This window comes from Arctopsyche grandis, chromosome 3 (genome assembly GCF_051622035.1).
Source record: "Arctopsyche grandis isolate Sample6627 chromosome 3, ASM5162203v2, whole genome shotgun sequence".
Lineage (NCBI taxonomy): Eukaryota > Metazoa > Arthropoda > Insecta > Trichoptera > Hydropsychidae > Arctopsyche > Arctopsyche grandis.
The window spans coordinates 35447758-35461870 of NC_135357.1; the positions used below are offsets into that span (position 1 = coordinate 35447758).

The 14113-nt window shown below is 35.0% G+C and overlaps 2 protein-coding genes across 2 annotated transcripts in view; one reads left to right on the top strand and one right to left on the bottom strand.

The window, feature by feature from the left end:
* Positions 1–14113, top strand: part of vih (ubiquitin conjugating enzyme vih) — a 347513-nt gene that overhangs the window by 97781 nt on the left and 235619 nt on the right. The window lies entirely within an intron of this gene.
* Positions 1–14113, bottom strand: part of LOC143909305 (oxidative stress-induced growth inhibitor 1-like) — a 51335-nt gene that overhangs the window by 15481 nt on the left and 21741 nt on the right. The window contains exons 2-3 of the mRNA XM_077427225.1: positions 1528–1659; positions 1227–1429 (exon numbers count right to left, since the gene is read on the bottom strand). Coding sequence (XP_077283351.1) covers positions 1227–1429; positions 1528–1594 — 270 coding nt within the window. The 5' untranslated portion in view covers positions 1595–1659. The remainder of the gene's footprint in view (positions 1–1226; positions 1430–1527; positions 1660–14113) is intronic.

A 14113-nucleotide genomic window follows, 5' to 3' on the forward strand; every position in this document is an offset into this window, starting at 1 on the left:
TTACAACGTTTAACCCTAACAACCCAATCTTAAATGAATAGGGCCAACCCTTTCTAACCTATCCTAACCCTTAAATAATACCAACCCTAACAATCTAATCTTAAATGAACAAAACCAACACTGGAAATGTAACTGGTTATGATTTCACTGAAACGTCATTGAAAATATATTTTCACTTGACAACAAAAGAACACCTAAAGCCACTTCTATTAATATTACATTTCTCTGTTTATGGCCCCCTATCTCCGTGGACCCGTAAGCATTGCTTACCCCCGCTACATAGTAGTTACGCCACTGTGCTTATTACATTTTATACCAGGAAAGCCTTCCAGGTAAACCCCAATGTGGTTTCCTGGCCAATTACAAACAATACAACATTTTTACTATACAAGTCGCCGAATTACGAAACACTGAAAAACTCGTAAATTAACGAGACATTTATGAATTGTACATTAATCATACTCAAATAGTGGCGACATAGTAGGTATGAAGGATTTTAGCTAATTTTAACCAGGAACCGTTTCAACAATGAAATCAGAAAAATCGGCAAACTCTGTTAGGAAACGATCGACCTGGAGTCACAAATATCCAAGTCTGACCAGCAGCACTACAGATATACTCAGAAAAATTCTTTTCAATCGAGATCAGCTCACGGGATAGAACCCGGCGCCTCTCGGAGTTAAGCAGAAGCTTAACTACATAAGCATTAAAGCATTATATTTAGCACCGAGAGATTACTGAGTTCGATCCCGCGCTAATCTTTAATACTGCTGGTCAGATTTGGATATTTATGACTATATATTATGAGTTTCTTATCAGAGTTTGCCAATTTATCTGATTTTCATTGTTGAAACGGTTCCTCAAATTGGCAAAAATGGTGTTAAGCAGAAGCTTATCGACCGAGGTGTGCTGCTAGCTATAGATATAATCTTTCCTGTACTGGTGGAATTTTACGATTACCTTGTGAAATAATGGTGTTTTTGGTCTACCTTAAATGACTTATTTCACTTTAATATATAACCGGCATAATTATTAAGAAAATTGTACAAAATAAACATTTCTTTTGGTAAATGTTCTCTTTTTTTTTTATCCATGACACCTGACAACCCTAATCAAAGATAGCTTTTACAAAGTATAAACAAATTATATACATATAAATGACGGGGTCCCCCATTCGAATTATCGAAATTATCTTATTAATGCATTGATTAAAGAAATTAAATAACCAATAGAGGAATTGGATTCTGACTGCGTCCCTCGAGGTCTCCAGCCAGGTCATTCAGCGGCTGCAGAGGCAACGGCCGTCCAGCGGGCGATCCCTGCAGCCTCGCTTGCAACATAGTCTCCGGATGAGAGTCGGCATTCTGCCGCAGCACCGGCCAGTGTCCGGCCAGCTGGTACGACGTGCATATTCCACTCGGACCATTACCTGAGCATGAAAACAAACAAAATCACATAACAATGTTATCTTGAGGAGGCGTGCGAGTACCCACGGATAAGTTAAGCTATCTGATGTATGTACGTTACCTATCACAACCACTTCCTTGTACACAACGTCATCGGGGAGTCTGTTTATAGCGTTGAATTCCCTCATAGCTGACAGAGATCCGACTTGGGATGGACTCCACTTTTGATGCGACTCCTCGACTTTTCTCTAATCTGAAACATCAGTGGTAATAATATTAGTGTTATGATTTGACGGTACATAGTGAAGGTGATTGGTAGTATTTATAAGTGACATACTGACCCGATGCATAATATTGACTGTGTATTGTGTTAATATGTTATGTTATGACAGTTGACAGTTCAAGTGTGTCCGATATTATAGGTCATTGTCCTTGTAGTGTGTGTAAGTTTGTTTTCTAGAAGATTCTACTGTAGCGTAGTTCTTATCACTACATATTTTTATGTTTAACCTTCCGTGTGCATATAAATGTATATATCTGATAAGATGTCATTGCCAAGATCAAGATTCGGAAAGTTGTAAATAAATACGATAATCTGATTCAATCAGTCTGTATACGTAGATAGTGATGATTGATTAATCGATACGATTAGTTTCATCGTTATGAGATGTTATGAAATATTCGTAAATGTGTTATTAATTTTTTTTCTACAACTGAACAATGTTCCAATTTCTTATTTAATTTAGTTACGAGTCCAAGGACACGTGAGAAATGTAAAATTTATATTTATCTTATCTCATGGTTATCAGCACGTGCGGGAAATATGTAAAAAATATGTCTCATCTTCATGATGCAATAGTGTGGTTTTCGTTTTGTGCTTACAAATATACATGTTTCGCAATAAAGAGCTAACTCGTTTAGTTGTAGTGTGAATAATTTGTATATGAAATTATTATTTTGAATAAAAACAATAATTTTATTTTACTACCGCCATCTATCTTTAAAACTAATAAACAAACGATGGATAAACGTCAACGACTATCTCGCCGGGCAGATATAAAACGCGTCTTACACGATATTTTTGCACCATCGTAATGGCGGAGGATCCATTTACTTATATTGATGACCAAAATGAGCAATATGGAAAAGTATGAAAACGATCGGATAAGAGGCAAACTTTTTTCTGAATTGTAATCGTAAGTGAAACGTTAAGGAGGTATGTAAAAAGTTTGTCACTATCAAAATAGCAATGCTCAGTTGAAGTTGGTCCAAATTTAATACCCGATTGTGTAGATCGAAAAACCGATTTTGTTCACATAAAATTATTCGGTTATTATAATGCGTATTTTCTTTTTATTGAATTTCGTTATTGGATAAATCATCGAACGAATCGATTATCGATGCACAAAACGTTTTAGGGGTGGCAAACCATAACGTTGGAAGTGCCACATTGGCTCAAATACGTTTTATTTGTGATTTGCGGTGTATGTGTCGGTCTTTACTTGCACTCAGTGCCGGCCTTACACCCGATGGCGCCCTCGGGCAATTTTTTCTAAACATCCTTAGAAAGAACTTTCGCCTTTGGCGCTCTAATCTAAAGTTTTGAATGGCTTTTGGCGCTCTAATTGTAAATTTTAAAGCGCCTTTGGCGCATCGTTCGGCGCCCTAACTTATTTAGCGCCCGACCTAGCCCCTCCCTAAAACCGGCACTGCTTGCAATGGTCAGTATCGTAAAGATGGATGTGTGAGAAATTCTTTAACTGGATGAATATATTGATGATATTTTCAGCCACCATGATCAGGAAGTGGTACTATTGATTGGTCATTGAATTATTATAATACCTCGCAGAAGAGTCTTAAATTATTAATAAATGTTGCAAGAATGAATTTATGCATTATTTATTTAAACAGTTTTAAGTCTCTGCGCTGAGAATTTAATTTGTGTGGCACTTGAAACGTTATGGTTTGGCACTCCTCATTTTTAGTTCTCGAAAAGATTAATTCTATCAAATGAGTAATCCTTGTATGAAAATGGATCCAAGAATTCAGATAAAATTAGAAACATCTATCGTTTCGGGTGCGAAAAAACGGTAATTAGATTATTAGTCACATTACGATCGCCGAAAAAAAGACAATTTTCGCCATGAAAATCGCGAATATGGAATATTTGGAACTCGAGTTCTCGTTAGAATGATAGTTATCGTTAGTATGATGGACTTTTCGGCTGCCAGATGTTCCGTTATAGAGATTTTAGTGACTTTTGGGCGAGCGCTTTGTGACCAATAATCACCGAACCGATAAAACGATTTAGCTTCGATTTTGATTTTGACTAGGTTGATTTGTATGAACTAGTAACAACATAAATTACAAAGAGCCTTGTAAAAACAAGCAATAATATATTCTATGCTGTCTTTCATTTATTATTCTATAATATACATACATATTTACTTCATAACCACTTTTACACAAAATCATAAACTCATAGATATATGTATGTGGTTCTCACGAAATTTACATACACGTTCAATTTCATACACTTTTTCAGAGCGTTGATTATTGAGGAAAATACATCTAATAATATTATGTAAGAGATTGAAATGGCAATGGGGGGGGGGGGGGGGGGGGGAATTTGGCTAGATACATAAATGATACTCAAATAGTGGTGACATAATGGGTAGGATGGGTTTTAGCCAATTTTATATGTCCATTGCACTCTAACAAGTATGAAACGCGGCATGATCGGCATAAGGAGAAAATATAGGTAGGAGAATACGTGGGTAAGAAGCATAACAATCATAGTGGATATAGTGAAGAGAGTGAGGAGATTGAAATGGCAATGGGGGGCATTTGGAATGGACGAAAGGTGCACAAAAGAAGTGCTAGAATGGTACCCGAGAGAATGCAAAAGGGTAAAAGGAAGACCGTTGGGTTGGTAGACGAAATTAGTAAAATGTGTGGGTTGAGATGGATGAGAGTTGCGCAAAACAGAGACGAGTGGAAGCACGCTGGAGAGGCCTTCATCCAACAGTGGATGGTGAGCAGCTTTAGACGGTTTTTATGAATTTTTTTTTATATGCATTTTTTCCATCAATAATCACAAGAAAGAAGTATATAGCAATAGCATCATGAAATACACAGCTCAAGAACTTAATAATATGAAAAGTAAATTACCGCACTTGTAGTTCTAGCGCTCTAGACTCTCAGTATGAGACTGATCCAAGTTGGCGCTTAGTTCTACATTTATACAACGATTTTTTTTATTATATATTACACATTATCATCTGTCTTATCTTGCGAACGTTACTTACCACCCAGCTAATGAAATTGCGAAACACAAACTCCACTATCGAGAGCTGTCAGCGGAATGGCAGATAAGAACTACCACAATTTGGATGTAGGAGTTTTTTTTTAGATCTACAATTTTACCTCGTGTAAAAAAGCAGATGCGCCAGAACCACTACCTCACCGAAACCAGATTCAAGAGGCTGAGATCAAGGGAGCAAGATCAGTTCCGCTGCTTCTTTTTTTTTGTTATTTCTTCATCGATATCTTAAACCAAATCCGGTTACAAGTTGACCCGATCGAAAAAAAGAGAAAACACGACGAGATCCAAGAAAGGCGTGGAAGTATTGTCCATGCTCAACGACTGAGAATCTTCAAGAGCGGTCGATTATAAACGTCGACCCTGGGCGTTGAAGAGTCAATGGTGGACCTTTGGCTAAGCCGAGCCGTGTCGGAAATGGCCGTCATGTTTATTTCCGGTGTGATGTTACCGTTTCTAATTTTGGATGCTCGAAAGCAGACGTTGAAACTATTCAGACAGGTGTGTGTGTCTTTGGAACAACAATTGGGAGTAGTCGTGTCATGTCGGGTCGCGTCACTGTGCACGCGGCAGTTTACATACAAAAATGTACCGCAACCGTACTATATGGATCGTCAGTTATGTAAATCTACAGTTTTCGATTTAGAACTAACAAATTTGATATAACATCTCATAGGCTGCGTTCACACCAACGATATTACTTACAATATTTTCCATAACCAGTTCCTAAATAGCAGCCACAGGTTGCAATATGGGAACTGGAACGAAGAACACTCATGCAAAGTACATAGCGACGGAAACGCCAGTGATGTTCTACTCGTATATATAACTAGCTTTATTACCCGGCTTCGCTCGGTATTTGTAATATAAACCCGCTTAAACATGACTAATCTAATAGTAAACATTTTATTAAATTTATTTGAATAGTTTTATTTTATATAAATTTATTTGAATACTCATTTTTTTTTATTAAATTGACTGTCACGAACAAACAAACATATATAGTAAGTCTCTTATAAAAAATTATATGTACACCCCCGAGATCTGCGCCCCCTAGGAGGCGGTGCCCTAGGACTTCGCCCTCGGCGTCTGCGCCCCCGGGAACTTCAAATCCTTTGAATCGAAAAAAGCGAATTATTTGTTCGATATCGTCAGAACAATATACTGTCGACTATTAATTAAATTGACGAAAAATACATACATACATACAAACTTTAGTGTCTTATATGTATATAATATGTATTGTACAGTGGTGTAGTGCTAAATAAAAAAGAACCAGGGCGGTGTTTAATTTTTAAAACCCCCTTCCTCTGTTTTTTCATCACATAAAAATATGTATCCTAATATTGGTAGTTCAAATATTTATAAAAAAACTTAAATGCTAATTAACAAATGTTCCTGTTGAAATTATGATGTTTTTTTTTTATATTTTCTAAAAATTTCTTTCCATACATCCTCTTCAATATGTTTGTTTTTTCAAACCTGTGTTTGTGTGTCAACAGCAACATTTGCTTTTAGCAATGCCAAAACCATATGTATGTCAAAAAGCTATGAAATTTTAACATGTGAATTTAGAGATGACTATTTATTTAACCCTCCCTCACCAAAGTGGGGTATGCAAGTGCCCCAATTTTTACGTTTTTCGTAATAGCTTTGTGGTTTTCAAAGCTATACAACCTATATTTCTTGTATTTATAGAATTAACTACACTAATTAATTTCAATAGATTTTGTATGATTTAGAAGAGGGGTATATCGTAAAAAAATACATTTATACATTTCTACGTTCCAAAGTATGATTTAAAGGCGGTAGCGATAAGTCATGTTTTTGACTGTTCGCTTGAATATTCTTGTTGATCGATGAATCAATGCGAGAGAAAGAGACAGCTATATTTTCGTAAGCTATTGTTTTCGTCGCTTTTGGCGCGTGGCTATTGAGTCATGCAGTCGCCTGTTGGCCTTACCTATGTGCGTTTGCGTGTTGATGCTTGTCGTTATTTTTTAATACAAAAATAGTCAAAAACATGCTTTAGGACTAAAACTTTTTTATGTTGATGTATAAAATGATTAATAAGATATATATTGAACCCATTTAAAAAAGAAAATACCAAAAGATAAAAGTGAATAAAAACATCTGGGACGGTAACATAACTAAAAGAAAATAGAAAAGAAAAGATATTGGAAAAGTGGAATTACAAAAATCTTCAGGTTTAAAAAATATTTCTGGCTTGTTTTTAAAAATATTAAGGTTTTCAGAATTTACTACATTGTTGGGAAAACTATTCCAAACTTTAACCACTCTGTTTGAAAAGAAGGAATCTCTGATCAATTTATACGATTTTTATTTTTGAAGTCTGAGAATGTGACCTCTAAGATATGTAAGTATTTATTATTTCAAAGGCTTTGATTAAGTCGCCTCTTATTCTTTTTGTCTCAAGTTTTATTAATATTAGCCAAAATATTTTTTAATGTTACTCATAAAACAATTTTCATATCAATCAAAGTGACAGGGCGGCAACCTGGCCCGACTACACCACTGTTTGTACATGTCATTCAAAGTGTATTTTCAGTTGTATTCCAATACATATTCCAACCGGCGTTTCATATTCGAATGCAATTCAATTTGAATGCATTTCAACTAGTAAATTACATCTGTATACCGGAATACCGCTTACCGGTAAATCGGCAAAATCGGTTAATTTTTAAATTTACCGGAAATTGCCGGAAACTGTTATATCGCGAATTAAGTACATATAATTGCATAATATTACATTCAAAATCAATGCAAATGGCGTATTGTGCATTAGGTTGTCTGGAATTTGTTTATTTCCAGTATTAAATGTGGTTATTTCAAATTGATAAATTCACTGGCAACACAGAGCAACCAAATCTTAATAAATGTAATCAGACGGTTGTTTCAATTATGATCAAAACTTTCGAATGGTCGAAACTTTAAATAAATACATATGATTGGTTAAAATAAAACATAAAAAATGAAAAAAATAAATTTATTACTTTCACGAGTTTACTTTAATGCATTTATATGACATTATTTACCTAAGATTTATTTTTAATTGTTAGTGTTTCAATCTAGGTTAACGTTTTTAGGAAAAGTAACCACATCTAATCCACGAAAAAACTTTTTTCATTTACCGGTAAATACCGGTATACCGGTAGTAGGCAAAATCATTTACCGCAAACCGATTTATGAAATTTGATGGTAAATTGCAATCCCTACATACTATCTTGTTAAAAAACAAAATAATTCGATACTTCACAGATCTTTCGAGTTACCACTTGAGGTCCACCATTTGAAGAGGCAGCATTCAATAAGTGCAAATACGTCATGGAACTTTTTGAATTGATTCATTGATATCAAATAGAAAGTCTCCGAGGTTGAATCACTACTTCCAATTGACAGACTAGGATTTGCTGTTATCTGACATAAGCTCAAGTTCGATGAACCGTTTAATATCTTGATGATATCATCGATGAGCAAAATTTGATTTCGTATTTTTGGTCGATACTGATTATTTTATTTTATTTTATTCATTCAATCATACACACTTGTTTTGACAAATCGCTCGCGAAGTACTATACAGATCAAGAAATATTAATTGTAAATACATAATTATTATATATTTTACATTAAACATAACATCTATGGTCAAACATTGTACACAGGCATTGTAAGCATTATACAAAATATGACCAACGTCCACAGAGACATCTATGGACAAATTTGCAGCATTCATATAAATCGAGATGCTGAACAACTGAATTTTGTGAAAAAGATGCTAACTTGTAGGAACCGTTCCAAAGAAAATCAGATACATTAGCAATTTCTAATAGGAAACGATCGACCTGGAGTCACATATCTAAGATCTGGAAATCAGCAACCAGTGGAATCGAACCCGTAATCACTTTGTTCGGAAGCATCATATGCTTATTACATTTTATACCAGGAAGGACTTACAGGTAAACCCAAATGCGCCTTTCTGGCAAATTACAAACAATACAGAATTTTTACTATACAAGTCGCTGAATTACGAAACACTGAAAACTCGCAAATTAACGAGACATCTATGAATTGTACATAAATTTTATTGTACATTAATCATATTCAAATAGTGGTGATATAGTAGGTAGGAAGGATTTTAGCCAATTTTTAATCGGGAACCGTTTCAACAATGAAATCAGAAAAAATTGCCAAACTATGATAGGAAACGATCGACTTGAAGTCACAAATATCCAGGTCTGACCAGCAGCACTACAGATATACTCGGAAAAATTCTTTTCAATCGAGGTCAGCTCATGGAACCGAACCCGGCGCCTCTCAGTGCTAGGCAGAAGCTTAACGACCGAGCTATACTGCTGGCTAATAAACATTAAAGCATTATATTTAGCCTAGTTTATGTTTAGCACCGAAAAAATACTGGGTTCGATTCCGTACTAATCTTTAATACTGCTGGTCAGACTTGGATATTTGTGACTCCAAGTCGATCGTTTCTTATCAGAGTTTGATTTTCATTGTTGAAACGGTTCCTCAAATTGGCAAAAATCATCCTACCTGCTGTCACAATTATCCGGATTTGATTTGCATTCTAAATCCATAGATGTATCTATGGATTAATTAATTAATTAATTGTTAATTTCGTGCCTTTTCAGCCTCTCAACATACAGCGATTTATGTAATAAAAAATTATTATTTTGAATAAAAATCCCAATAATTTTACTACCGCCATCTATGTTTAAAACTAAAAACCGGATAGACGTCAGGCACTTTTCAGAAATTCAAATTTCAAAAGCGTCTTACACGATATTTTTGCACCATCGTAATGGCGGAGGATCCATTTACTTATATTGATGACCAAAATGAGCAATATGGCAAAGTATGAAAACGATCGGATAAGAGGCAAAAATGAAACGTTAAGGAGGTATGTAAAAATGCTGCATTGTTTGTAATTAAATGTCTAGGAAGGCGCATTGGGGTGTACCTGTCAGGCCTTCCTGGTATATATATCTATGTAAAAATTAAAAAAAAATGCTAATCACTAGTCTACGCTGTTGGTTATAGCACTAACTTCCTGAAAAGTGATGTAAAATAGAAAAAAATCCCACAAAGTCAAATAGCACAAGGTGGCAACGGATTATTTATAGCGGACATTGAATTGACACAGAGAAACCAAGGATTGCCAGAGAAAAAAAAAATTAAATATTGCGCAATATGTAATTTTGTCACATTGGTCTTGAAAAAACGCCGAAAAGCGTCGTTGCGAAATTTAAATTTATTTTTAAACTCAAAATCCATTCGGCTTCAGCTGGAAACTGACTTGGGATGGTGACGCACGTGGCGACAGAAAAATTCAGATTCAAAAACAGAATAAGACATACTCATTTTGTCAACATTATCTAAAGTAGACGCCTCTCGACTTCAGCAATTCAATCAATTCAGAATTGCATACACGTTGTTTCAGCATTCAATCAAAACGAATTGAAACAATCAGTATAGATTGCAAGCAGCGACATGACATCAGGAGATCAGTCAAAAAAGTGTTCGATTATGCGATCATATGAACCGTTAAATTTCGTTTGAACGTGATTTATTTACAATTTTTAACGTTGTGCAAAAGATAGTCATTGACATAGTTATGAATATGTAAACATGGGAATAAATGTAGAACGAAACGAAACAAATATGATGTGTAAGTGACAAGTCTGCAAAATAATCGATAAACATCAATTTATGTACGAAGTAAAATATGCATAACATGTATGATATATGTACGTATGTATATGTAATTATAATAGATAGGTGAGTATTTCTATTTATGAAAAAATAATATAATTATACAAAGTAATAATAACGTGATGGTAATTTGTACGACTATCGATTATGAGAGATAAGCGTGAGTTGACTTTGTGTTTATATATGTATATATTTTTTAATTAATTAATTAATTTAATTATTATTAAATAGCAAATTGCTAGTGAATTATTTAACAATTAACATTTTTAAACTAAAAATAACAACTATAGTATAACACAGTTAACAAAATTAACAAAAATTTTAGTAACCCTAAAATAATATAATATAATTCCAAATTTAGCATTTTATTAACATCCCTCAAGAAAGCACCAATGTTACTAGCACCTCTAAGGGCGAAATCACACAGCGGTGAATGTGGGACGTGTTTTTTTTTTGATAGTTTTAAACATATAGAATAAATGTCGCGTTCATGGGATGCGTACAAGGTATAGTCCTTTCAAAACGTCCAAAAAAAGACCCCCTGGGTGTGTTCGGTAAAATTGTATCCTTGCTTGACAGTGATCGGTAACGGTTTTAAGAAATGTAGGAGAACTTGTCGACATTCCACATACCACATCCCGCGCTGTGTGATTTCGCTCTAATGCTCTCAGGAAGGGCATTTTATATTTGAACACCTCTGTGGAAAACACCTACTACAGTTTTTGCTTTCTTAACTCTAACTATAATTCATTTATTCCTATTTCTAGTTTTATAATTATGTATATCTCTATTCTTGACTCTGTGATTATTTAAATATTTTCGTAATAGATTCTTATCTAGCTTATATACAAATTTTAAAGTTCTTACACGCATACGAAGAATTAGAAGAATTCTCATGTGCAACTGAAAACTGTTCATATATAGTGTTGAATAACTGATACCATTAAGGTATTAAAAGGAAAGTAAAGGCGGACGTAGACGCAAGTAACGAAGCGGGTTGTGTTAGCACGCAGGTAATGACGCAAGTAGTGGAATAGGTTAGGTTATGTAAGGCATGTGAAGGCGGCTAGGTCAAGTTTGTATGCAGGAGACTTTGTTGTGCGAACAGATCAAATGTATGCAGTTGTATGGAGCATGCCACACCAGGCAACTCACCGGTTACCCAAGTCGTAAAGTCACCCGATCAGCGAGATCGGTTGACGGCGTTTGGTCTGGTCACGGTGATTTTATTACTCGAGCAATACGTTGAAGGGTAATTAGTTGCCGGCGACTCCATAGTGAAAAAAATATGAAATTGTGAATTGGGTGACCAAGAGTGACCACGCACAACTACGCTGGGGCAAGATAGTCAACAAAATCACTCCCAAGTCTCACGGTGTGGCTCGGCTTTTATGGGTAAGGTGATGAAGCAAGTTCAGGACGCAGGTGAACTGCCATGCGCCATTAAGAGGGCTGAACAGCAGCGCCTTGTCCATACAAACGTACTATACTTCTCCCTACCTTAATTATGGCACTAAAGAACTTATTTATTTAATATGCTATGGATATCCACCATTGGGGTGCATCTATCGTTTTATTTTTTTGATTAATTATTTTTTATAGGAGCTAGGAGCCGCCAAACATCTATAAAATCGCCTCTTTTTTACACCCACGAAAAGAGTCTAGCGTGGTTATTTAACGGTCGATTTAAAAAAAAATACGCCGATAGATGCACAGAAAATATCTTTCTCATACCGATGATGAAATTTTTTTAAAAATTGATCCAGTTTTGGAGGAGAAAATAGTAGAATACGAAACCTCAATTTTGTCAATTTAAAACACGTTTTATCTGGTCGAAGCACAACTGTCGCATTCACTCAATATATACATATATATTGATATATATTGTCGCATTCACTCAATATATACATACACTCAATATATATATCGAAGAAAAGAACGGTAACAAAATTAAGGTTTCGGGTGTACAGCCCTCTTAAATATATCATATATAACATACATAATCGTACGGCACGGCATGCCTAGGTAGACACCAGTTGTGAACGGGCGTGTCTTATGTCATTGTTAATTAGTACAAGTTGGACCCCTTCCAAGGGGTTTAGGAATTACAAAGGAATTTAGGGCTCCAGCCCTAACATTTCTAGGGCCTATTGCCTAGTACATTTCAAGACAGGCACAAGCCAAAAATCAACCTTTGGGGAAGAATAGCTAACTCTGAAACGAAGGAAGGAAGGAGCCACATTCCGAAATGTTATATTCCAGATTGGACGATAGATCCCTTTAGTGTGAATCCAATTGATACTAATATTGATTTCCAATAAAGTCTGCGAAGTGATATGAGAGCTCAAGTTACATTTAAACTAAATAGCGATAATTTCAGAGTAAGCACTAAAATGGCGAGTACATTTCCACAGCTCTGGAAGAGGGCAAGTTTATATTCCATTGCATGTCCCGTTTTGTTGAATCTGGATCTAGTCAAAACTATTTATCTCTTCTCAAAACTCGTAACCGTTTTGATTTCGTCAATAGAGGCCATCTACGTTTATCAAACCTGCTAGTTTGCATCAAGCTAAGAAATAAATAAGAAAAGTAAACTTTCAATTCGTTACATATGTATTTTGTTTTCAAAAGTGAATATATTATATAAGCACGTATAGAAGAAATATCTAGAATCTAGATGATCAAATAACAAAAGAGTGGGGGTATTTTTTTGAAGGTGTAATATTTGTTTGCATATGAAAATAAGCAGACCAATTGATGTTGATAGTTCAGACAGGAATTCAATGTTGAACATATGAATAGGAAATTACATAAATTCGTATATAGAGAAGTCGTACGAATAACATATTTGGAGTGAAATCGATTAGCATTCACATAATGACGGATGATTAGCAAGAGTATTAGTACTAATTGCCCAGTAGTCTCAATCGAGCTGCATACTCAGCAGGGGTCAAATTGCTCTGTCTAATTATGGCCGTCTGTAATTCGAGATGATTGATGCAAGATGCAATCATGTTATGAATTGAACATTTATTTTTATTTACGTAATTTGAAAGCGTTTAGGTATATAAACTGTGTGTACTGTGCTTTAGTTTTTAAGTACATATGAATTAAACACGCGAGACGTGTCACATTCTAAACGTACGAGGCTATTAGATTTGTATGGGGATTGCGATTAGAGTGTGATTTTAAAGTAACATTCTCATCGATTTCGTTGCGTTGCTTTGTATAGAGAGAGCGATTAGAATGTGAAATTTTTCCTTAACCATAATTGATTCTAGGTAAGCGAAAGTCAACCAACTATGTAATATAACCGATTTATTATTTTTTTTGTTGAAAATATGACTTGCATCAAAATTAATCTCACGTCGACGTATTTTATCAATGATTCAAACTAGTATTTGGTATCCTTCCCTTAGAAAAATTAATTCAATTAAAAAACTATTACAATTATTGATCACTAATGCCGGCCACACCACCTAGTCTATCATCAAGCTTGCATGATACGATAGATTGGATCAAGTATACTTGAAGGCGTGTATCAATTTGTACTTGACAGCCAAACAAACACCTTCAAGTATACTTGATTAAATTCATCGTGTCATGCAAACTTGATGTTATGTGGCTGACATAATAC